Source organism: Mustelus asterias, chromosome 2 (assembly GCF_964213995.1).
Source record: "Mustelus asterias chromosome 2, sMusAst1.hap1.1, whole genome shotgun sequence".
Taxonomy (NCBI): domain Eukaryota; kingdom Metazoa; phylum Chordata; class Chondrichthyes; order Carcharhiniformes; family Triakidae; genus Mustelus; species Mustelus asterias.
Genome location: NC_135802.1, coordinates 28,220,179 through 28,246,722, shown reverse-complemented (window position 1 = coordinate 28,246,722; position 26,544 = coordinate 28,220,179). Strand labels below are relative to the sequence as shown.

At 46.3% G+C, this 26,544-nt stretch overlaps 1 protein-coding gene across 1 annotated transcript in view; it reads left to right on the top strand.

The window, feature by feature from the left end:
- adarb2 (adenosine deaminase RNA specific B2 (inactive)) overlaps nt 1-26,544 on the top strand; it is a 329,000-nt gene that overhangs the window by 196,877 nt on the left and 105,579 nt on the right. Inside the window, exons 7-8 of the mRNA XM_078229741.1 lie at nt 17,765-17,916; nt 25,392-25,560. Of these exons, the coding sequence (XP_078085867.1) occupies nt 17,765-17,916; nt 25,392-25,560 (321 nt within the window). The remainder of the gene's footprint in view (nt 1-17,764; nt 17,917-25,391; nt 25,561-26,544) is intronic.

The following is a 26,544-nucleotide window of genomic DNA, read 5'->3' as shown; positions in this document are numbered from 1 at the left end:
ATGGCCTCCTTTTGCACTGTAGGGATTCCTGACGGCCAGGCAGCCTTGCCTGCCTGAGGCTTGTAAGATCCCACCCAAGGCCAACAGAGAATGCCGTTCAGCGAGCCTCGCCTGACCTGGCTCCGGGGCGGGCGTGCAGGTAAAATTCTGGCCATGGACTTTATTGCAAGAGGGAGCTTGTGGAGAGACAAACGGAGTTAACATTTTGAATCCAATGAGTTGTCCAAAACTCCTCCAGATGCTGCCTGACCTGCTGACCCTTTCCAGCATTTCCTGTTTTTATTTCAGATCTCCAGCATCCACGGGATTTTGCTTTTACACAATTTGTCAGAGGTGGTTTGGTCGCAGATCTTTTCATTTGTGCAGCTTCTCCCTCCATCACACAGGTGTCCTAGCAACACGAACAGAATTGTTTCCTAGGAGACAGCTTCGGCCCAAATGTCAGAGCCTTCAAACATAAAAGTTTATTTATTAGTGTCACAAGTAAGGCTTACATTAACACTGCAATGAAGTTACTGTGAAAATCCTCCAGTCGCCACACTCCGGTGCCTGTTCGGGTACACTGAGGGAGAATTTAGCATGGCCAATTCACCTAACCAGCACGTCTTTCAGACTGTGGGAGGAAATTGGAGCACCCGGAGGAAACCCACACAGACACGGGGAGAACTTGCAGACTCCACAGACAATGACCCAAGATGGGAATCGATCCTGGGACCTGGTGCTGTGAGGCAGCAGTGCTAACCACTGTGCCACCATGCCACATTTGGGAGTGGAGATGCTCGAGAGCAAGAAACAAAGAAACATGGAAACTAGAAGCTGAGGATTAGGCCATTCAGCCCTTCAATCCTGCTCCGCCATTCATTTTGATCATGGCTAATCATCGAATTCAATATCCTGATCCCCCCCCTTCCCCTCTCAAGAGTGCATGGACAATGGGCCACTTGCAGTCCCCATGCCCTAGTCCTATTTGTTCTACTGTATTATTCTGCTTCAAATAAAGCTGTAAAAATTGTTCAGCTAATTGTTAAAAAAATGCTGGATACAAATTGGGTGAAACGTCAGTTGTCATTGAATCATAGACTGATGAATCGTTTGCTAATTTATTGTAACACACCTCATACTAACACCAGCTTACAAAACTGCCGAGAACGAGGTTTTCATTATTGAAGCCACATTTAAATCAGTCATTAGAAGAGAAACAACCCGGACAGAAATAGAGTCACGATAGGGGCAGAGGGACAGGAAGAAGTTTGATGTTGAATAAGAAGGTTAAGGTGAAAGAACATAAATGATTGAAGTGGCTACCAGGAAACTTGCGAAAATATGTGGTCCTCGCACATGCTATTTGGTAGTGGAAAGGTTGGGTTTGTACATATGGATCGTGTTTTACCTTCAGATGTCTACAATGAAGAAGGGATTGGGAGGAATCAAATGAGCCTGATGAATTGGATAGTTGGGATGCGAGTTACTCCAATACAAGTGATGCCTGAAACCAGTTCAGATCTGAGCCAGTAAGAAGTCTCACAACACCAGGTTAAAGTCCGGCAGGTTTATTTGATTGCATGAGCTTTCGGAGCACTGCCCCTTCATCCGGTCACTTGATGAAGGGGCAGTGCTCCGAAAACTTGTGCTACCAAATAAACCCCCTTGACTTTAACCTGGTGTTGTGAGACTTCTTATTGTGCTTACCCCAGTCCAACGCCGGCATCTCCACATCATGGATCCGAGTGAGAGTCAGGCAGGCACCTCTGATGAAGTGGACAATTCAATGGAAGGGCAAAACCAGTCTTTGTTGGAGAAAAAGTCTCCTCAGACCCAGGCCCAAATGTGTCAAGGTCATTCCCCAAGTTCAGAAAGTTTAGATCAAGGGACATAGTATCCTTTAGGCTAAGCTGGATTTGTAAATAAATGAAAACAAGAAATGTGTAAAAGTTGTATGGATTTGGAACATTGTGTAACTTTTTCATTCAGGAAAGAGGGGTGCAATAGCACCCTCTTGTGGCCTTTTACACATATATGTAGGTAAATCAAAACCGGAATAAATCAGTTCATTTGGGTACTTGATTTCCATGTGGCATATAGTCTCTTTCGTACTGCAAAAATGTCACATCTCTCATTGGTGGACAAATCCTGAAATCTAGAAAGATCCACAAGTGTCTACAACTGGTAACATTGCTTTAAATTTAGTAGATGGATGTTGAGGATCCTTAGTGCACTCCTAAAAAGTGCAGAAATGTGAACCGTTTAGAAATTCTGCGCTTTAGGGTGTGATGCCAAGCCACCTGCAACAATTTAACAGCCAGATAATTGGTGATTATGGTAATTTTGTTACAATCTCCATTGAGACCAATAACTTTTAAAAACAGATTTATATTTACAGCTACTAGTTGAAAGAATTACACGACCAGATTCCATGATTTAAAACTTTTACTATAACAAATGACCAAATGCATTAAACACCATTTTCTTTTCATAGGCAAGTTATACTTCAAACTACGAAGATAAAATTCTCCTTTTAAACCTAGAAAATAACACATTCTTCACAGAATTACAGTTCCCATGGCAAACAATCCATTGTTCTTCTCAGCTTCCAATGCGTTCCCATATCTCTGTTTCACCAAGTAATTTGGAGTGACCATTTCCATGTGCTTTCCTCATATTTTACAGAGATTTTTAAATTAAATCCAGCACCAGCAGTAAACATATTCTGATGATGATTTTTCTTCTCTCTGCTGATCTTTTTTCTGCTGATCAAGTAGAGCCGTGATATTCATTGATTTGTAGGGAAACCTGTAACCTGATCTCAAAAAATGGCTTCCTCTGCCCTCTTCCCCATGGCAACATGAAACACATTAATCTTGAAAACAGGGGTAGAGCTGCTGATTAGCTATTTGTGAACGCCGTGCCCGCCACCCCCCCCCCCCCCCCCGCCCCCCGCCACCCCCACCAAATCCCCCAAAGAAACAACAACCTTTATGAACCTGATGCCTTCAATTCCATTCTGGGATTTTAGGAGCCTCAGTGCTGGATTTTACGCTGCCCCCCACTGCCAAATTTGAAGATGGGGGAGGGGGAGGCTTATAAATTCCAGTGTGTGGTCTTCCTGCTGCCTATCTACCCTGGATAGCTCCACTGTCCACTTCACAGAGGGCAGTGGAGGTATCGGTAGCCCTGCCCTCGGGCCTATTCGGGTCTTAACATGGTATATTAATGGCCAGTTAAGGGCCACATGCAGCCCTAGCACTATTTTACCCACAACAGGAGGAAGCCTATGCCAAGCAGGTAACCCAGCAGCTTTCGTTGCCTGGCATCTACTGCAGGCCCCTTGTGCCCATTGGAGGCACTTCCCCATCACACCTCCCTCTTTGCCCTCCCCCTCGGCCCCTTAAATACAGCCCCCTAGTCCCCTTACACCACTCACTGGGGGGACCTCCTGGTCTTTCCCTGCTGAAACCCCTTCCATTTATCTTGATGTCTGGCTCCACCTCTAGGCTCCTAACGGCCAATGACAGCAGAGCTTGGGCAGGTTTCCCTCCCAATTTCAGCTGGAACCGGCGCCATGGCATTGCATAAAATCCAACCTTCCGAGTCTATTCATTGTAAACTCAGAGACTGCTGCTATTGTCGTGTCAAGTAGTGGCCACTTAAGGGCCACATTCTGCCCAGCTGCTATTATATCCCAGTGGCTGGGGCAGGGAGGCACATCATATGTGGAAAGGAGGCTGGTGCCAAGCAAAAGTGGGGATGACGTCCCTTCGGGCATCCCCTGTGTCTTCAGAAGGAACTCTTCAAATGTAGACAATAAAAATATAACAAATCTTACTCCAACTTATAAATCTAAGAAAGGGTTTAATAAAGAAACTTCATTACTCCAAACTTGGGGCCTCGTCCTGGGCCACTCCAAGCCTCCCACAATTCCCAACAGGTTCTTATTTATAGTGAGTTAGCTGGTCAGCTGACCATCACATCATTCTGTAATTGGTGCCATGGTTTACTGGATCAGCTGACCCTTACAGCTTGTTACCATTGGTCACAGTACATCCAATACAAAGTTGTCATCGGTTACATTCTAACATCCCCACCAAGGTCATTCCCCCTTTAATCATCCTCTTTAAACGACCCCGCCCCCAACCCCCCACCTTCATCCTCCCACTACACCCTCATCACAACTCACCCCTCTCACTGGGACCCCCAGTGATGGATGTACTGGTCAGTCCAGTCCCCAGCAGTGGGGACCACCATTGATGCTGCTGCGATTACCAGTCAGCCAGCCGGCACCCTCTCGAAGGCAGAACATCCTCCTGAGAAAGTGGTGGAAGGTTTGCCTTAAATCAATTGACTCTGTTCCCGGCGTTAAAGTGGTGCCGGGCCTCTGGTGGGATGTGAAGGTGACGGCATACCGAAAGTTCCAGCCTCTTATTTGGCCCAGTGTCAAATCCTATCCAATTCCTATCAAACACCTTGGGACAGTTTACCAGGTTAAAGGCGGCATATAAATGCAATTTGTTGTTGCTGAGTCATCCTTACCAGCAAAGGTAAGGATGACTCAGCAACAAGGATGTCTGATTTCAAGAAGAAATTAGATATAGCTCAAGGAGCTAAAGGGATCATGGGATATGGGGGCGGGGAATCAGGATATTGAATTTGATGATCGGCCATGATTAAAATGAATGGTGGAGCAGGCTCGAAGGGCCGAATGGCCTACTCCAGCTTCTAGTTTCTATGTTTCTGAGGTGACAAAACGTACAGGGCCTCAGAAACCAGGATACTATTGCGGGGGATGTGGTGAGAAATCAGACCAGGCTATTGATACTAAATTTGGCATCAACTGAAAGACTTCAAGGCAGATGGACAGGGAACCATAAGAACATAAGAACTAGGAGCAGGAGTAGGCCATTTGACCCCTCGAGTCTGCTCCGCCATTCAATAAGATCATGGCTGATCTTTTCGTGGACTCAGCTCCACTTACCCGCCCCCTCACCATAACCCTTAATTCCTTTACTGTTCAAAAATATATCTCCCCTTGCCTTAAAAATATTCAATGAGGTAGCCTCAACTGCTTCACTTCCCTTCTACGGCAACTGTCAGCTTAGTGTTGTTGCTGCATCAAGAACTATCGAGATGACTGGGAAAAACCCAATATAGCACTCGTCCATTGGCAGTCAGGGCTGCAACTTCCTTGGTCCCGAGCTCTGGAATTCCCTCTCTCAACCTCTCTGCCTCTCTCCTCCTTTAGGACGAACCTTAAAACCTTCCTCCCTGAGCAAGCACTAGCTCAACTATGAGTGGCAGTGATTGGCCATTCAAAAGGATATAAATCCAACTCGGATGCCAACTCGCAACAGGCCATAGCTGTTTGTGGAACTTCGCTCTGTGCAAATTGGCAGCTGTATTTCCTGAAATAAAACATTTTAAAAGTACTTGAGTGGGTGGAAAGCGCTTTGGGACATCCTGAGGTTGTATCAGGCTCTACGTGAATGCAAGCTTCTCCTTTCCTTACCTCAAGCGGAAAGAACACTATTTATATTTAAAACCCTTTTATCAGATCAAGGATTTTCTTTGGACATTTTTGCAATTCTCCCTTTCAAGTTCCGTGATTAACAGACACCTGACAGTTTCAGTAACTTGACTAGGGAGAGGCTGTGGCATGGTAGCATTATTACTGGTGGCACGGTGGCACAGTGGTTAGCGCTGCCACCTCACAGCGCCAGGGACCCGAGTTCAATTCCCAGCTTGGGGCACAGTGCGGCGTTTGCACATTCTCCCCGTGTCTGCGTGGGTTTCCTCCGGATGCTCCCGTTTCCTCCCACAGTCCAAAGATGTGCGGGTTAGGTGGATTGGCCATTCTAAATTGCCCCTTAGTGTCAGGGGACTCGCTAGGGTAAATGAATGGGGTTATGGGGATAGGGCCTGGGTGGGATTGTGGTCGGTGCAGACGTGATGGGCCAAATGGCCTCCTTCTGCCCTGTAGGGATTCTATGATTCTCCTGGACTCGTAAGTCAGAGACCCAGAGTTCAAATCCCACTGTGGCAGGTGGTGAAACTTGAATTCAATTTTTTAAAATTCTAGAATTAAAAAGTCTAATGATGAGAGGGATATGGGCCAAATGCGGATAATTGGGACTAGCTGGGAAGGCAGCATGGACCAGTTGGGCCGAAAGGCCTATTTCCATGCTGTATTGCTCTATGACTCTATGACCATGAAGCCATCGTCAATTGTAAAAATGCATGTGATTCAGTAATGTCCTTCAGTAAGGATGTCCTTACCTGGTCTGGCCTACATGACAACCTTTGGGACACATCCACAACAATGTGGTTGACTCTCAAATGCCCCCTGAAATGGAAGGCAGTTAGGGACGGGCAATAAACTCTGGCCCAGTCAGTGACCTCACATCCCGTCAAAGACTTCTTAAAAGTCTAGCTACGAAGCAGTCAAATGGCATTTGCGCCAAAACTTTTCCCCACACTTTTGTCTCATGTCAGGAACTTTCCACTGCTACCTGGGTTCGGAGTTTGCACATTACTGCAGTCGATTTGTTTGTGTTGGGTGGAATTGTAGCTTTTGAATTCCTCGTATAGCAAAAAATGCTGGATAAGCTGAGCAGGTCAGGCATGTGAAGAGAGAAAGAGGTTCATGTTTCAAGTCAATGACCTTTCTTCAGATGAAGTGAGTTAAGTTAGAGCTAGAGTTGGCAACTTGGGCCAGGTACACAAGATTTACCTTGATACTAACCCTGGAAATGTTCAACTGTTTAAAACACCTGGGTAACTTCATGGCGCCACCCCAGTCATCCCCTCCAACCAGCCAACTACGACCCTCCACCCCCCCCCCCCCCCCCCCCCCCAGACCACCCCACCACCTGACCCAACTATCCCAATCACCCGACAACTGCTCCCAACCTGACTCCACTCCACCTGAACACCTGACTATGCCCCCCCACCCAGACGCAACTACCCCTCAATCGGTCCTGACTACCCCAAACCACCCAATTACCCTCCCAAACATTACCTCCTTATCCCAATTGCTCAACCCCCACCCAACTGCACTTGGCCATTTGATTAGACCCCCACCCTGCCGAAATATCCATTTCACTCACCTACCCGCCTCACTCACTCACTCACATACTCACTTACATACTCACCTCACCCACCTACTCACATCACTCACCTACCCACTCACCCACCTACCCATTCACTCGTTCATCCACCCATTCACCCACTCACTCACCCATTCATTAACCCACACTCAATCGTGGATGATGCCTGGTCACGAGGGTATTGACGATGAGGAGAGATTGAATAAACTAGGATTGGTTTCACTGGAAAGACAGAGGCTGAGGGGAGACCTGATAGAGGTCTACAAAATTATGAGAGGCATAGACAGGGTGGATAATCAGAGACTTTTTCCCCAAGGTGGAAGTGTCAATTACAAGGGGGGCACAGGTTCAAGGTGAGAGGGGGAAAGCTTAAGGGAAATGTGCGGGGAAAGTTTTTCACGCAGAGAGTGGCAGGTGCCTGGAATGCGCTGCCAGAGGAGGTGGTAGATGCAGGCACATTGGCAACATTTAAGAGGCATCAGGATGGGTACATGAATAGGGAGGGAATAGAGGGATATGGACCGAGTAAGGGCAGAAGGTTTTCTTTTCTGGTTTAGTTAGGGCATTATGATTGGCACGGGCTTGGAGGGCCAAAGGGCCTGTTCCTGTGCTGTACCTTTCTTTGTTCTTTGAATAAGAAACTTTAAATAATTAATATCAGCAGAGAAAAAAAATAGCATTCGAAAAGGCTGGATCTTCAAATACTTTGCAGAATATGCAGCCACTGCTGTTAAAAAGGGGGCAGGAAATCCCACCGTCTGTTCCCCTCTCCACAGATTCCACCAGACCTGCTGAGTGTTTCCAGTGTAATAACTCAGGAAGCCCAACTGGAAAGGAAGAGTGTTTATACTTACCCGGCAGGGGAGAATCAATGGTTGATCTCTCAGGCGAGAGTAGAGTCCATGATCAGGATAGCCAATGAGGTTTAACTGAGGCCTCACTGAATGCAATTCTTCAAAGCCATCTCAGCCTTTTGGCTAAGATGAAGCGTCAGATCAAGCCCAAGATGCCTCATCCTGTCAGCTTGGATCTTGTTTGTCTCTCTTGTGGGGACATGGATTGGATTCAATTTGAATTTGTTTTTTTTGGATGGAATTAAAATTTGAGAGAAAAAACACAAAATAAAGCTACTACTCCGTGGCATACATACATAAGTCCCAGCTTCCTTTTTATTTAAACACTTCATCCAAATACATTACAATCCAAATATATTATAAATTACAGTCCAAATGCAATATAATTTCACAATGATTAATTATTAAAACAACAAGCTGATATAATGTCAACAGCAAATATACCGTCCTTAATACAGCAGCAAACAACCTCCCTTCCAATGAAAATGGAGTCCGTTGTAAGCGAAGTTATCAGTCACCTTCCAGGGTTTCATCTTCCGGAGTTCCACCGCCCGGGATTTCGCCATCCGGGGTTTCATTTTCCAGGGTTTCACACTCTAGGGTGCACAAGTCCTAACCAGAACCACAATTCTAATACAAGTTCCAACCGGGGGCAACAGTTCGACAGACCCTTCCAGGTCTGTGCCTTATAAAGGGAGTCATGATGTGGATTATAAAGGGCTCAGGTGTTGAGTTCCACCCGGGCAGACCATTGCCTGTTACCAAGGAAACTCATATTCAATGAGCCCCACAGGGAGATTAATTCATAAGTTCACAAGAAATAGGAGTAAAATTAGGCCATTCGGCCCATCGCGTCCACCCCACCATTCGATCATGGCTGATATGCTCCTCATCCCCATTTTCCTGCCTTCTCCCCATAACCCTTCACCCCATTACCAACTAACAATCTGTCTAACTCCTCCTTAAATTCACTCACTGTCCCAGCATCCACCGCACTTTGGGATAGTGAATTCCACAGATTCACAACCCTTTGGGAGAAGTAGTTTTTCCTCAACTCTGTTCTAAATTTGCTACCCCCTATCCCAAGATTATGACCTCTCGTCTAGAATGCCCCACAAGAGGAAGCATCCACTCCATATCTACTTTATCCACAACTTTTATCATCTTGTATACCTCATTTTGATCTCCCCTCATTCTTCTACATTCCAGAGAGCATAGGCCTAAACTGTTCAATCTCTCAATTAGAGATTCCCCATGAAACACGTGGGGGTTATCACATCCAGCATTGTCTGCTTTTATTTCAGATTTCCAACATCGGCACACAGTATTTTGCTGCTGCATTAGTCTCTGATATAATTGTTTAATGCAATCTGGTGTTTCTATAAAGCCGTGTCTCGCTGCCAAGTCATACTTTTTCCCTGCCGTAACTGTGCAGTATTAATGCGCAAAGTACAATCTGGAAAGTCCACGGCCCAACTGGTGAGGTGTAATTGGTTGCACTCTTTCCGTCTGATACCTCAAAGTAATGGTGCAGTTAAGTTGCAAAATGTGCACTTTGCAGCTGTGATCAACAGTCCCTCGGTGCCTCAAAGTTAAACAACAGAACCAGGTCAGGAACACCTGGTGTCGAGCAACCTTTGTCTGCATTATGGATTAAATAAGGCAGCAGGGATGGGATCAATTAGGGATTAATTCCTGAATGGCAGTCGGAGACAGGGGATTCCAACAGAAGGAAGCAGCAACATTAAATCAAAGCTCATGTTCAAACTTTAATAAAAATTAAGCAGTCAGCTCATTTACCTGTTAATTGTGTTGAGCTGGACAGCTCCCGCGTTACTCTCTGTGTGGCACTGGCTGCCTGTATTTGTGACGGCTTGTGTGTGTGAGACTGGCTGTCTGTGTATGAGACTGGCTGCTCTGTGTGTGTGACTGGCTGTCTGTCTGTGTGTGTGTATGACTGGGCTGCCTGGGTGTGTGACTGGCTGCCTATGTGTGTGACTGGCTGTGTGTGTGCGTGCGTGTGCGTGCGTGCGTGCATGTGTGTGTGACTGGCTTCCTGTGTCTGTGACTGGCTGCCTGTATGTGTGGCTAGCTGCCTGTGCGTGTGACTAGCTGCCTGTGTGTGTGACAGGCTGCCTGTCTGTGTGACTAAGTGTGTGTGAGTGTGTGTGTGTGACTAGCTGTCTGTGTGTGTGACTGGCTGCCTGTATGTGTGAGACTGGCTGCCTGTCTGTGCGACTTACTGTGTGTGTGTGTGACTGGCTGCCTGTGTGTGTGTGACTGGCTGCCTGTGTGCGTGTGACTGGCTGCCTGTGTGTGTGTGACTGGCTGCCTGTGTGCGTGTGACTGGCTGCCTGTGTGCGTGTGACTGGCTGCCTGTGTGTGTGTGACTGGCTGCCTGTGTTTGTGGCTGCCTGTATACGTGAGACTGGCTGCCTGTGTGTGCGACTGACTGCCTGTGTGTGTGAGAGACTGCCTGTGTGTGTAACTGCCTGTGTGTGTGAGAGACTGCCTGTGTGTGTAACTGGCTGTATGTATGAGACTGGCTGCCTGTTTATGTGTGGGTGGCTGCCTGGTTTTTGTTCTGTAAGAGTGGACACATACAAACACACATATGGCTAAGTTGACTGTTCCCATCTGCCTGCTACCTGTAGGATTCTGGCTGAGGCACTCTTCAATTCCCCTCTCACCCGTATTGTAGACAATGGGTGCGATCTTGCCGGCTCAGCGAGGGGGCTGCTCGGCAAGGGGGGAGCGCTGCAGGGCTCTGAAACGGGTGGGGGGGGGGGAATTGTACAGCGGTGGGGTGGGGAAGGTTGTGTGTAGGGTTGGGGGGTCGTGCATGGGGGGATGTGCCAGTGTGGATTGCAGAGTGGATCGTGACGGCAGGTGGTGGGGGTGGGAATGCAGGTCGGGGATCTGCCAAGGGACTCATCGGGAGGCTCCTGATACCCCAGTGCCGGTGACCCGTGCTGGTATTGGGGGGTAGCAATGAAGCCGCTGATGACAGATGCTGGGAGGATACAATGTCCATGGTGGAGGTGGGAGGAGGTCTTCCTGTTCACCCGGTGATCAGGGCACCCTGCGCAATGTCAGTCGGGCGCTCTGAAGCCAGCTTCACCAGTGTACATAACCCCCCCCCAAATTCCCCCCCACCAACCCACTGGGCAAAGCTCCCAGCCGTCAGAGAAACTGAAGATTGCAGTCCAGAGCTCACCCAAAAGACCAGCGTGGAGGACTCCCGTTTTCACACACTGTTATGATGCTTGGGGAAATTCCACCCAATGCATTTTAGGAGATGCAGGAAAAAAAACAGCACAGCGACCCACAGCCGATATGATTGTTGTTGCAACATCATGAGAAAGAAATGAAATTAATTCCACAAAACTGGAGAGTGATCCTCCCAACCCCCTGCGATGCTCCAACAGCGCAGCAGGCCAGGAGACTCAGGCAGAGGCCATTTTGCAGGCTCCCCGCTGGGCGCCATGGCCTCCGTGAGTCTCCGGGCGCCGGATTTCCAACACCAAAAATCGACACGGAGCTGAATAAATTATTCTAATCGCGATTTACATCTGATCAGCGAGCCTGGGACTGATGTCTCCAGGCCCGCTAGAGTCTCCCCGCCCCCCTCCCCACCCACCAGGATTGGTTCACACCAGTGGGGTTTATAACAGCACCCCACTAACGACCAGCTGCGCAATCTTCAAGGAGCTAGCCTCCTAATCTGCCGCCCGCCACCGGGTTCATGGTCCAACTAGGAAGGGCAGTGGGGCACGCAATGCCCATCAAAGGGGTGACAGTCCGGACCTTTGGCAGCTGCACCAGGGGACGTGCGCAGGTCAGCGATCCAGAGGGCATCTCAACGCTGGCCTGCACCACAGCAAAGAAAATCACAAGATGGAAGCCGACAAATCCATCGGGATCTGCCCACCCCCCCCCCCCCCCCAACCCCCCGACCTCCCCCTCCCCCCCCCCCCCCCCCCCCCCCCCGCCACCCCCCGCCCACATCCCACCCCCAACAACACCTTCCACAGGGTTGGATAAATCGAGCCCAATGTTTCAGACCCATGATCTTTCGTTAGAACTCATTTTATACTCTGCCCAATTTTACCTACAAGTGAATTCAAGGGAAAATTAAATTGAGCAGAGTTCAGTTTCTAGTTTGGGGTTGCCCTTGTTTCGGTGCTGCCCAACTCAACGTTACATCCCCAAGGGCACCCTTGCTTGACGAAGCCACAGACAATTGGAAATAATGTTACATGAATGGGGACTACTTTTCAAAGTTTGGATAAGGGAAGCTCTACTTTGGTAAATAAAATAATGTTTGCGGCTGAATGTTGCTCAAATTTCTTTTAGAAAATGGATTCAATTCAAAATGGAAACGCACAAATCACAAACTTCAGGTTTAAAAAGACATGGTAATCCAGCATGTTTAAATACTCCAACATCAGAATGAAATAGCCCAGGATTTGCAACGTAACCTGTTTGCTGGGAGTCAGATTGCACGCACAGCTGTAAAAACCCCCACCTAAAGCCCCCCACCAAACAAGAGCATTTGGTTTGACCTTAAATAGACTTTGGTACTTTCCCAAGATTGAAATTGCCAAAACGGAAGGGTGACAAATGGAAAACGCTTAATGGGTTAAGAGGCAAGTGGTCTTTCTTGTCTGAGTGATTTGGAATGTATGGAAATTCATTACTCTCTTTGGGTTTCGCCTACTGCTGAGTTCAGCTCGGAAGAAATTGCATTAACCATGAACTGATTTTGCAGTTCACATGAACAGGATGTCTGAGTAGCTGAGAGATCGGCTTTCTAATGGCTCCCTCACAGCGGTGATGAAAACGGAAGCCTCCACTCGATCTTGTAAACTGGGAAAGAGTTGTAATAACATTGGAGTAAGGCGAGATTTTCAACTTCTCGTGGTGGCCCCTGTGTCATTTTGCCGTGTCTGAGGGTTCGCCTTGTGACTATCAAAATAGACATTTCATTGAGTTACAGAACAATACAGCACTGAGTGGAGCCATTTGTCCATCTTAGCTGCGTCAGTTCTTTGAAAGAATTATCCAAATAATCCCAATTGCTTGCCTTTTCCCTGTAGCCTTGCAGCACGTTTCAACACGGTGGCACAGTGGTTAGCGCTGCTGCCTCACAGCACCAGGGACCCAGGTTCAATTCCTGGTGCGGGTCACTGTCTGCGTGGAGTCTGCACGCTCTCCCCATGTCTGCGTGGGTTTCCTCCGGGTGCTCCGGTTTCCTCCCACAGTCTGAAAGACGTGCTGGTTACGTGCATTGGCCATGCTAAATTCTCCCTCAACGTACCCGAACAGGCGCCGGAGTGGGACGACTGGGGGATTTTTACAGTAACTTCATTGCAGTGTTAATGTAAGCCTTCTTGTGACACTAATAAATAAAGATAAACATTTGAACAGCCTGCAGAAGGCACAGAGCATTTTTTAAACCCTGGGTCTTTACAACCAGACTTTTAAGGCTTTAAATAAACAAAACAGCAAGAACATGTTTGGAACAGCAGACACAAAGGTTAAATACCTGGAAAGGAAAATGAGTGTCAAGCCTGATGTACTTAAAACATTTTGGTTAAGTAGGATTTTTTTTATTTGTCTGACGGTGTTCAGAGAAGGCGCTATATACTTCATTAATCTCACCAAAGAAAGCTGATAAAAGTGTGATCTAACACTGTGCGCTCTGAAGAAGTGTTGACATTTTCCTCACTGATAGTCAACCCATCTCATCAATGTGATATTGTCCCCTTTATATCAGAAACCCTCTCAATAAAGTCTAGAAAGGAAAGAGCCTATCTCTGTCAGACTCCAAGAAATGTAACACCATCTTGAATCTAGATAAACCTTATGAAGTGTTAGATAATAATCAATGTTAAAAAAAGGTCTAATATAAGTTTTCAGAGAATTTTGATTTCAAAACTGTGAACAGTTCTGGTCGCCCTATTATAGAAAGGATATTGTTAAGCTCGAAATCGTGCAGAGAAGATTTATTAGGATGCTACCGGGACTTGATGGTTTGAGTTATAAGGAGAGGCTGGATAGACTGGGATGTTTTTCTCTGGAGTGTAGAAGGCTTAAGGGTGATTTTATAGAGGTCTATAAAATAATGAGGGGCATAGATCAGCTAGATAGTCAACATCTTTCCTCAAAGGTAGGGGAGTCTAAATCTAGAGGGCATATGTTTAAGGAGAGAGGAGAGAGATATAAAAGGGTCCAGAGGGCAATTTTTTCACTCAGAGAGTGGTGAGTGTCTGGAATGAGCTGCCAGAGGCAGTAGTAGAGGTGTGTACAATTTTGTCTTTTATAGGATATAGAGGGATATGGGCCAAATGTGGCAATTGGGATGAGCTTAGTGGTAGAAACTGGGCAACATGGACACGTTGGGCCAAAGGGCCTGTTTCCATGCTGTAAAATTCTACAGCTCCCTAAAAGCCATCTCACGCTGCAGTTATACATCGCATGTACTATTTGAAAGCAGCAAAGGAGGGTTTTTTTGCTGATCTATGCATTAACATTAAAGCAACAACAGTCAAGAAGCTCGACACCATCCAGGACACAGCTTCACATTGAACCTAGTGTAACTTCAATCACAATAAAGTGACTGTTTTAAGTTTTAAAACTAAATTTGAATTAGTTTTCCCTGAAAGTCTTTGGGACCATTTTTATCTTTTAATTTTTAAAAATACTTGTTCTTGGGATTTGGGCGTCGTTGGCTAGGTCAGCATTTGTTGTCCATCCTTAATTGCCCTTGAGAATGTGGTGGTGAAATGGCTTCTTCAACTGCTGACTGGCACCCCGTCCCACCAGCTTAAACATTCACTCCCTCCGCCATCGACACAGAAGCAGCAGTGTGTACCTTCCAGAAGATGCACTGCAGCAATTCGCCAAGGCTCCTTCATGGTAGGACCTGAACCTGTGATCTCTACCACCTCCAAGGACGAGGGCAGCAGGTGCATGGGAGCACCACCACCTGCAAGTTCCCCTCCAAGCCACTCACCATCCTGACTTGGAACGATGTCCTTCACTGTCGCTGGGTCAAAATCCTGGAATCTCCTCCCGAACAGCACGGTGAGTGTTCCCTCACCACAGAGACTGCAGCAGTTGAAGAAGCCATTTCACCACCACATTCTCAAGGGCAATGAGGGATGGACAACAAATGCTGACCCAGCCAGCGACGCCCACATCCCAAGAACAAGTATTTTTAAAAATTAAAAGATAAAGATGGTCCCACAGACTTTCAGGGAAAATTAATTCAAATTTAGTTTTAAAACTTAAAACAGTCGCTTTATTGTGATTGAAGTTACACGAAGTTCAACGTGAAGCTGTGTTTTATGGTCTCATAGCCAAAACTGTATTGCATACCCACGTCGGTTTGGCTCCAGTTATATACCACATTTCCCATTGCTGTGAAGCTAATGACGGTTTCATAGTTGTGCATAGTACTATATCATTTAGCTCCAAAGGTAGAACTGTGTCACTTTTATTACTGGTTTGCACCAGAATCCTATCCATTCTCGTAGAATCCATACAGTGCACAAGGAGGCCATTTGGCCCTTCGAGTCTGCACCGACCACAATCCCATCCAGGCCCTATCCCCATAACCCCATGCATTTACCCTAGCTAGTGCCCCTGACACTAAGGGTCAATTTAGCATGGCCAATCCACCTAACCCGCACACCTTTGGACTGTGGGAGGAAACCGGAGCACCCGGAGGAAACCCACGGGGCGAATGTGCAAACTCCACACAGACAGTGACCCAAGCTGGGAATCAAACCTGGATCCCTGGCACTGTGAGGCAGCGGTGCTAACCACTGTGCTGCCATGCCGCTTCTGTTTGCAGAGATGTGGCTTATTGGTCAAATTAAGAGTTTTCTTTCATCTGCGGAGCTTGAGAGGGGGGGATTCTGCCCCAGAAAATGTTGAAGAAAGGAAGAAAATAGCTCGCGTTCATACCGTGGCTTTGCTGAGTTCAGAATGTCCCAAAGCTCTTCACATTTAATGGAATACTTCTGAAGTGTAGTTGATGTTGTAAAGTAGTGTATGTGGCAACCCATTTACATATAGCAAACTGTCTGAAATAGCAGTGTGATAATGACCAAGTAATCTGATTTTTGTGATGTCGATTGGGAAATAAATATTGGGTCTGGACAACTTCCCTGCTCTTCTAGAGAAATTAAAAATCTGTGTTTATAAAAACACTTTCCTCACAACCTCAGGGTGTCCCAAGTGCCTCACAGCCAATATAGTGCTTTTGAAGTGTAGTCAAACTGCACATCTTTGATTTGATTTATTATTGTCACATGTACTGGGATGCAGTTTCTTGCGAGCTATACAGACAAAGCACACCATTCATAGAGTACCTAGGGGAGAAGGAAAGGAGAGAGTGTAGAATGTAGTGTTACAATCACAGCTAGGGTGCAGAGAAAGATCAACTTAATGCGAGGTAGGTCCATTCAAAAGTCTGATGGCAGCAAGGAGGAAGTTGTTCTCGAGTCGGTTGGTACGTGATCTCAGACTTTTGTATCTTTTTCCCGACGGAAGAAGGTGGAAGAGAGAATGTCTGGGGCGCATGGGGTCCTTAATTATGCTGGCTGCTTTTCCGAGGCAGCGGGAAGTGTAGACAGAGTCAATGGGTGGGAGGATGGTTTGCGTGATGGACTGGGCTTCTTTGAGTGAGAGTGGAGGAGGAAAGCGAAGAGGTCAGAGAAAGGCTCATGTAGTGAAAGACATAGGTCTTTATTGACCTCGGGAAACCTCAATTCTTGGATCGAAGCTGCTGTTAAGTGGAGCAGAGAAAAGCTACAGTTGTTCACAAAAGGATTAAATGAGGCAGAGAGAGAATTAACCAGAGTTGGAGTAATTGGATTATGTTTCAGGTGTTGAACTTGCTATTCTTCAGGCCGGCTGGTACAAAACATAAGTAGGCACCAGTTGGAATTTTGTGTGGAATCAATGTAGCAAATTTGAAGTTGGCATCTTCAATGTAGCAAACCAGCTGGGCTGGAGAATGAGGTTGGCTGAGCTGATCCAACCTTATCCATGGAATTTAGTTGAATTGATGTGAATTGCTTCATGAAAGTAAATTAAGATCTGGAAACACAACGGTCCTGATTTTACAGGCACGGCCGCCCCAAAATCGGGGTGGGTGAGGCTCGCAGAACGGCATTCTCCCTTGGCCTCGGGCACAATCTTATGAGCCTCGGGCGGCCGTGCCTTTAAAATCAGGACCAATGAGTTTTGCTTTCTAAGGGGAAAGGGAGAAACTACATTGTAGCCAGCATCCATTTTGAAAATGATCAGCAAGAAATCCGATCCTTAACTCTCAGCCTCATAACAACTCTGGCTTATGCCTCTTAAGCAGCATAAGTGGGAGAAAGGATTTATGGCAATTGAAGGGTTAAAAGTCCAGAGGAAATACTAAATGGGTTTTTTTTAAATAAGTAAGTAACAGGTTGTGGATAAATGTAGGCCAGAGTTCTCCAGCCTCGTCCGCGCTGGGATTCTCCAGTCCCGCTGCTTTGGACGGAGATTTGGTTGAGGGCCAAATTCTCCATTCTCGCTGGCTGCAATGGTGGGCCAAACAACATCAAAGAATTCCAGCCACAGTTACATCTACTCTGCAGCATACAGTGTGGCTGCAGAGGCATTATTGCCAAACTCTGCAAAGATTATTACACAAACTGTAGGCGAAACTATTTAGATAGCCCCTGCTTGCTGGGAACTGAATGCAGTTTGCGAATAGGAAATTCACTAAATGAATGTACTGATCAAATCTCTCTCTGTTTTCGAAAGTAAACGGCCAGATGACTGGGAACGATCACTTTTTGCTCGACAGAAGGAGGGAGGCTACAAGCTGAAAGAGGGCATTCTTTTCCATCTATACATCAGCACACCTCCATGTGGAGATGCACGCCTGAACTCTCACCGAGAAGCAAGGGCTGAATGTAAGTGTAACCATCTTAGCGCAGGATGTCCACGGTCATCGTGCATTTTCAAAATTGGGGATGTCTAGTGGTATTATCGCCAGACTATTAATTCAGAAACTCAGCTAATGCTCCGGGGACCGGGGTTCGAATCCCGTCACGGCAGGTGGTGGAATTTGAACTCAATAAAAAATATCTGGAAGATGACCACGAAACCATTGTCGATTGTCGGAAAAACCCATCTGGTTTACTTTATGCCCTTTAGGGAAGGAAATCTGCCGTCCTTACCTGGTCTGGCGGCTAGATATAGAATTTGGGGTGAATGGGATCAAAGGTTATGGGGAGAAAGCAGGATTAGGCTATTGAGTTGGATGATCAGTCATGATCGTGATGAAAGGCTCAAAGGGCCAAATCGCCTCCTCCTTCTCCTATCTTCTCTGTTTCTATGTGTCTCCAGAGCCACAGCAATGTGGTTGGCGCTCAACTGCCCTCCAAGTGCAACTAGGGATGGACAATAAACAGCGCTATGTCCCACGAATGAATAATAAAAAAGTACAGGTCTTCTACAGAACACGCACAATGGAAGTACTGGAGATGTACAATATTCCAATTAAATAGTTACCAACCGCAAGCTTTCAGAACAAGCAGTCAGATTTTCAACCCCGTGTTTGTGCTATTTGGCAGAAGCACAATTTATGACCTTTTAAAAATCACCACACAATGTTTTGGAATTTCACTCCTGCTCAAATGCTGAAACATCTTGCATGCGGAGAAGTAACTCACAACGTATTAAGATAAGGAGGATTTAGTGAACACCTCAGAATCTATCGGTTCCGAAACAGGGATGCTGACAATGAAAAGCAATAATAACTTGTGTTTACGTATCAAGCAAGCTCGAATATTTCATATCCCCAAGTCAAAGCAGTGCACAGCCAATGGAGTCAATTTGAATATCGTTGAAAAAGAAGCACCTCTATTTTAACACCTCCTTTCATAATATCAGGGATTGCAAAGCACTTTAAACCAAATGAAGTACTCTTGAAATGCAGCAACTGTTGCGAAGTAGGATGCATGGCAACCAATTTTCATACAACATGTTCCCATAAATAGTAATGTGATAATGACCAGATAATCTGTTTCTGTTTTTCTGATGTTGATTGAGGGATAAATATTGACCAGGACAACTCCATTATTCTTCTTCCAAAGAAAAGAGAAACACTGCTGTTTATGTTCACGACCCCGGGGTGTCCCAAAGTGCTCTACAAACAATGTAGTGTTTTTGAAGTGTAGTCACCGTTGCAATGTAGAGAATAGACAGTGCCTGACTATTCTCCATCTCGAGTAAATGTCTGAGTAAATGGATGGCACTGTGATTAGCACTGCTGCCTCACAGCACCAGGGACCTGCGTTCAATTCTGGCCTTGGGTCACTGTCTATGCAGAGTTTGCACATTCTCCCCCTGTCTACATGGATTTCCTCCGGTTTCCTCCGAAAGACGTGCTGGTTAGGCGCATTGGCCATGCTAAATTGCCCCTTTTTTATTTATTCATGTGACACAGGCATCGCTGGCTGGCCAGCATTTATTGCCCATCCCTCGTTGCCCTTGAACTGAGCAGTTGAGAGTCAACCACATTGCTGTGGCTCTGGAGTCATATGTAGGCCAGACCAAGTAAGGATGGCAAATTTCCTTCCCTAAAGGATATTAGTGAACCAGATAGGTTTTTTTGACAATCAACAATGGTTTCACGGTCATCAGTAGATTGTTAATCCCAGATATTTTTTTATTGAATTCAAATTGCACCATCTGCCGTGGTGGAATTGGAACCCGGGTCCCGAGAGCATTAGTTGTGTTTCTGGATTAATAGTCTAGCAATAATAACACTAGGCCATCGCCTCCCCTTCATGTACCTGAACAGGTGCCGCGGTGTGGCGACGGGGGGATTTTCACAGTAAAGCCATTGCAGTGTTAATGTAAGCCTATCCGTGACAATAATAAATAAACCTTTTCAGTGGAAGGGGAGAGAAAATGAGACAAAGATAACGCATCCTTTGAAAAATAGATCTTCACCGATCTCCGTTAGCTTGACATTTTATTCTGCAAAAGGTACTTTTCTCAGATAGAGGAGGCCGCCAATGGAGCAAGGGAAGCTACAATTGTTTCCAAATGATTAAAGGCAACAAATAGTATGACCAACGAACAATCGTTTTGAATTATACTCCCTGTTGTAAGGTAGGAAATGTGGCAGTCAATTCACACACTGCAAGATTCCACAAGCAGCAATGAGATAATGATGGGATCATCTAGAACAAAGAAGAAAGAACAGAACAGCACAGGAACTGGCCCTCCGGCCCTCCAAGCCTGCGCCGATCCCATTGTCCTATCTCGATCAACCGCTTGTATCCCCCTATTCCCCGTTTGTTCATATGCCTATCAAGATAAGTCTTAAATATGGCTAAAGTAACTGCCTCAACTACCTCACTTGGCAGTACGTTCCAGGCCCCCACCAGCCTCTGTGTAAAAAACTTCCCCCCCACATCTCCACTTAACCTTTCCCCCCTTACCTTGAACTTGTGCCCCCTTGTAATTGTCATTTCTGCCCTGGGAAAAAGCTTCCAAATGTTCATCCTATCTATACCTCTCATAATTTTATAAACTTCTATCAGGTCGTTCCTCAGCCTCCAGGGAGAACAATCCCAGTTTATTCAATCTCTCCTCATAGCTAATACCCTCCATACCAGGCAACATCCTGGTAAACCTTTTCTGTACTCTCTCCAAAGCCTCCACGTCCTTCTGGTAGTGCGGTGACCAGAATTGGACACAGTATTCCAAATGTGGCCTAACCAACGTTTTATACAACTGTAACATAATTTGCCAACTTTTATACTCGATGCCCTGTCCAGTGAAGGCAAGCATGCCATATGCTTTCTTCACCACCTTTTCCACCTGTGCTGCTACTTTTAAAGATCTGTGAACCTGTACTCCCAGATCTCTGTGTGTCTATGCTCCTGATTGGTCTGCCATTTATTTTGTAGCAAATGCAACAAGATCTGGACAATATCCAGGCTTGGGCTGACAAGTGGCAAGTAACATTCGCGCCACATAAATGCCAGGCAATGACCATCACCAATAAGAGACACTCTCATCACCGCCCCTTGACATTCAATGGTGTAACCATCACTGAATCCCCCACTGTCAACATCCTTGGGGTTACCATTGACCAGAAACTCAACTGGACTCACCACATAAACACAGTGGCTACAAGAGCAGGTCAGAGGCTAGGAATACTGTGGCGAGTAACTCACCTCCTGACTCCCCAGAGCCTATCCACCATCTACAAGGCACAAGTCAGGAGTGTGATGGAATACTCCCCACTTGCTGGATGGGTGCAGCTCCAACAACACTCAAGAAGCTCTACACCATCCAGGACAAAGCAGCCCACTTGATTGGCGCCACATCGACAAACATTCACTCCCTCCACCACCGATGCTCAGTAGCAGCAGTGTGGACTATCTATAAGATGCACTGCAGCAATTCACCAAAGATCCTTAAACAGCACCTTCCAAACCCATGACCACTTCCATCTAGAAGGACAAGGGCAGCAGATAAATGGGAACACCACCACCTGTAAGTTCCCCTCCAAGCCACTCACCATCCTGACTTGGAAATATGTCGCCGTTCCTTCGCAGTTGCTGGGTCAAAATCCTGGAATTCACTCCCTAACGGCATTGTGGGTCAACCCACAGAACATGGACTGCAGCGATTCAAAAAGGCAGCTCATCACCACCTTCTCAAGGGCAACTAGGGATGGACAATAAATGCTGGCCAGCCAGCGACGCCTATGTCCTACGAATGAGTAAAAAAAAACCCCACCTGAATTGGATCCGTCTGTTTTACTGATATTGATAATGAGGTGAATATTGTCCAGGACACTGGGAACAGCTCACACTGCTCTTCCTCAACTAGCACCAGGGAATCTTTATTGTCCACCTGGCAGTCTGCACATTGGTTTAACGTCACAGAAATATGACACTTCCAGAAGTGCAATGCTCCATCAGGGCTGCACTACACCGTCAGTCTCGGCTATGTGCTCAGTTCCCTGGAGTGGATGTTGCAAAGTGTTTGATTCAGATACAGGGAATGACAGTTCATGCTGTGATGAGAGGTAATCTTGACATATTCCTTGTAGATCATCAAATTCTCCCTGTACTACGAAGAGGAAATAAAAGGACAAAATGAGCTCATGAAATGCTCCTCTATGTTACCACAGAATTCCTACAATGCAGAAGGAGGCCATCTGGCAACACAGTAGCACAGTGCTTAGCACTGCTGCCTCACAGCGCCAGGAACCCGGGTTCAATTCCGGCCTCGGATCACTATCTGTGTGGAGCTTGCACGTTCTCCCCATGTCTGCGTGTGTTTTCTCCGGGTGTTCCGGTTTCCTCCCACAGTCCAAAGATGTGCGGGTTAGGTTGATTGGTCATGATAGATTGACCCTAGTGTCAGGGGGATTAGCAAGGTAAATATGTGGGGTTAGGGGAATAGGGCCTGGGATTGTGGTCGGTGCAGACTCGATGGGCTGAATGGTCTCCTTCTGCACTGTAGGGATTCTATGATTTGACCCATCGAGTCTGTACTGACTTTCCAAAAGAACACCACCAACCCCCCACCCCACCCCTCCTGTAATCCTGTGCATTTGCCATGGCTAATCCCCCTAACCTACACATCTCTGGACATTAAGGGGCGGTCCACCATGGCCAATCCACCTACGTGCACATCTTTGGACTGTGGGAGGAAACCAGAGCACCTGGGGGAAACCCATGCAGGCACGGGGAGAATGTGCAAACTCCATGCAGACAGTGATCTGAGTCTGGAATTGAGCCCGGGTCCCTGGCGCTGTGAGGCAGCAGTGCTAACCACTGTGCCTCCATGCCGTCCTCCTTTGGGGTCTTCTATTGTCTTCCTTCTGGGTTCTTTCATTTATTATCATCACTATTGTTAGCGATCCTTACTATATATAGTGAATAGCTGGGGTCCCAGCACTAATCCCTGCGGTACCCCACTAGTCACTGCCTGCCATTTGGAAAATGACCCATTTATTCCAACTCTTTGTTTCCTATCTGCCAATCAGTTTTCTATCCATCTCAGTACACTACCCCAACCCCAGGCGCGTTAATTTTATACGCCAATCTGTTATGTGGGACTTTGTCAAAACCCTTTCAAAAGTCCTAATAATCCACATCCGCTGGCTCCTCCTCATAAACTCAATGAGTTACATCCTCGAAGAATCCCACTGGATTTGTCAAGCAAGATTTCCCTTTCGTAAATCCATGCTGACTCTGTCCGATTCTGCCACTGGTTTCCAAGTGCTCGGCTATAAAACCCTTGATAATGGAGTCCAGAACATCCCCTACTACCTTCTTAATAGTCTTTTAAGATTTAAGGAGTTCTCCTAATCCAGCGCTTGCTCTCTGACAACAAAAAAGGAAGGTTGGAAACATGCATGTTTGAGTGTCTCTCACACAGTGGCCTTCAGGAAATGATGGAAGTAGAGAATGGCAGAAGTTTGAGGGTGGAGTTAGATGGTCAGGCTGTGGAGTCAGGCTGTCTGGTCTATAATTCCCTGTTTCCTCTCTACCTCCCTTTTTAAATATTGGAGTTACATTCACTACCCTCCAATCTGTAGAAACTGTTCCAAAGTCTATGGAATCTTGAAAGATGACCATTATTTTAGAGCCACTTTCTTAAATACTCTGGGATGTAGATTGTCCGGCCCTGGGGATTCATAAGCCTTCAATCCCATCAATTTCCCCAACATCATTTCTCTACTAATACTGATTCTTTTAGTTCCTCCCTCTCGCTAAACCCTGTATTTCCCAACATTTCTACAATATTATAACATATATTGGGTACAGTAATATAACTTAAGATTCGTAGGCGCATACCATTTGATTTCTGCAGCCGTCCAAATATTCCACACCAACACCTTTCACATAAATGCACTGATCTTTCATTATTTAGTAAATAGTTTCCACTGATGGAGTCAACTAATTATTGCAGTCTGTGTGGGTTTTGCCTTTAGCACAAGAGCAGTGTCATTTGAGGTAAAGTGATTTGACCCATGGAAATTCCACTATAGGTACTTTCTCTTTCAGTTACATGTACAATGTACCTTTTATAACCCTGCGACTTTTTACCTGTGCTATCTAATAGGCTACACTCTTGCAAACATTTTTCTGTGTAAGCACAACATTCATGTATCCTTGAGAAATTCCTTCCCAGCTCAAAAAAGGGATTGAGCAAGCTCCGGGGGAAGAGGGGGTGGCATCATGCAACTCCAACCCCATTCCCATAGCTCCCAACCTGCTCAGAATAAAGGACCATACAAGACAGGGTAATGAAACATGATGTGCGGGTTAGGTGGATTGACCATGCTAAATTGCCCCTTGGCGTCGGGGGATTAGCAGGGTAAATATGTGGGATTAGGGGGATAGGGCCTGTCGGTGCAGGCGTGATGGGCCGAATGGCCTCCTTCTGTACCGTACTGGAGCAATTCTATGATTCTGTGAATACTTCCATCTGACTATGACGTGTGTGTGTATGTGTCTGTGTGTATATGTGCGTGTGTGTGCGTATGTGTGTGACCTGATAAAGGTACTGTCCATTCCACTACTGTTGCCTGCATGCCAAGTATGACAACATGTGCTGTACTCTCAGGGGTGGGGTTCACAATGTTGGTCTCCTAATGGCGATTCAGTCACAGATCAATCACTTTCCGTTAGGAATGCAGATGCTGCGTGGTGCAAAGATACAAAAGTCTGAGGTCATGTACCAACCGACTCAAAAACAGCTTCTTCCCTGCTGCCATCAGACATTTGAATGGACCTACCTTATATTAAGTTGATCTTTCTCTACGCCCTACCTGTAACTGCAACACTACATTCTGCACCCTCTCCTTTCCTTCTCCCCCATGTACACCATGAATGGTATGTTTTTGTCTGTATAGCGCTCAAGAAACAATACTTTTCACTGTATCCCAATACATGTGACAATAATAAATTTAACTTCTTACAACCTTCAGCCAGAATGCTTTGCCCTGATGACAAACAGCAGTGCTGTGCTGCTCCCACATTCCTGACTGCCTATTCCCCCCCACCCTCCCTCTCTCCCTCAAAAAGAGCAAATGTCATTAAATGCTTCAAGTACTGTGCTCATGTATCTCCTCATCGCAAAGAACCTCATCCCCAGGGTTTGGAACAGTTTAGGTGCAGGATGGATTTTCGTTCCTCTGGAAAACAGATCTTCTAAGCCCCAGTCTCACACTTGCCCTCATTTTTTTCAAAATGCCGTGCGCTTGTATCTCGGTGCTCGCCCAAAATATGGGCACGATTCTCTCCCGTTTTCACGCTCATTCGGCACTTAGAATCTTTTGGTAGGTGAGATCGCCCCCTCCGGGTCTTTTAATCACAGATTGAAGGCAGCATTTTCTGTTTTCTAGTGCATCACAGTAAACCATTGAACAGGAAAGTGCGGGGACACCTAAGGACGAAGATTGAATCTGGAGAAGGCACCATCCCCATCCGGTCCTGCCACTCCATCCAGACGTGGGACGGCGTACTACAGGGAGAGCAGCTGCTCACAATGTCCTGCACTGACAAAATTAACAGGTAGGTGCAGAAACTGCAGACCCCCTGCAATTGCTAATACTGCACTGACCTCTCCTCTGATATCTGCTTCACTGCATTAATTCATTTCATCCATCTATCCACACAGCACAAAACACACACAGTGCATTTGCAGTAAAAGTTCTTATTTCACTTCGAGAGGCTGTAAGGTGCGGCGCAGAAACTAGCATTTTATCATCGGGTGACGGTGTGCCACATTTTCAGCTGGAGACTATCAAGATCAATATCTGAGGGGCTTTTTGCTTATGAGATCACAGCTCTGATTGGGAAAAATGCTTTGTGTGCACATGCACGTCACAGAGTGAATGATCAAATGGCTAACACCATGCCGATACCTTGAAGATCGTCACCACTCAATGGCAATAGTACCACCAAAAGCACCAATTTTTAATTTCATAGAAACATAGAAGATAGGGTTTCTATGATTCTATGAGGAGCCGGAGGAGGCCATTTGGCCCTTTGAGCCTGCTCCGCCATTCATTACGATCATGGCTGATCGTTCAACTCAACAGCCTGACCATGTTTTCTCCCCATAACTTTGATCCCATTCACCCCAAGTGCTATATCCAGCTGCCTGTTGAATGCATTCAATGTATTTCACCCAATTGGCAAAGGTGAAACTCATCCTCACGACTGACAGCCACCTGGAATGGAATTCCCAGCATGGGATTGGAGGCAGAACTCCTGAAACATTTCAAAAACCATGTGGGATTCTGTAGGAATCGTAAACAGGATAATGTTTTCCTCTTTCAATATCTGTAATGGGATATTGGGTAAATGGTCTAGGGGATTTTCACAGTAACTTCATTGCAGTGTTAATGTAAGCCTACTTGTGACACTAATAAATAAACTTCAATTTAAATGTGAAATTGAAGAGGGCAGTCTCACTTTCCATTCTCTGCCATCCTGTTCCCATTCTTTCATTACCACTGTCATGTGTCAATGACCAGGATTCTTGCAGAGTGG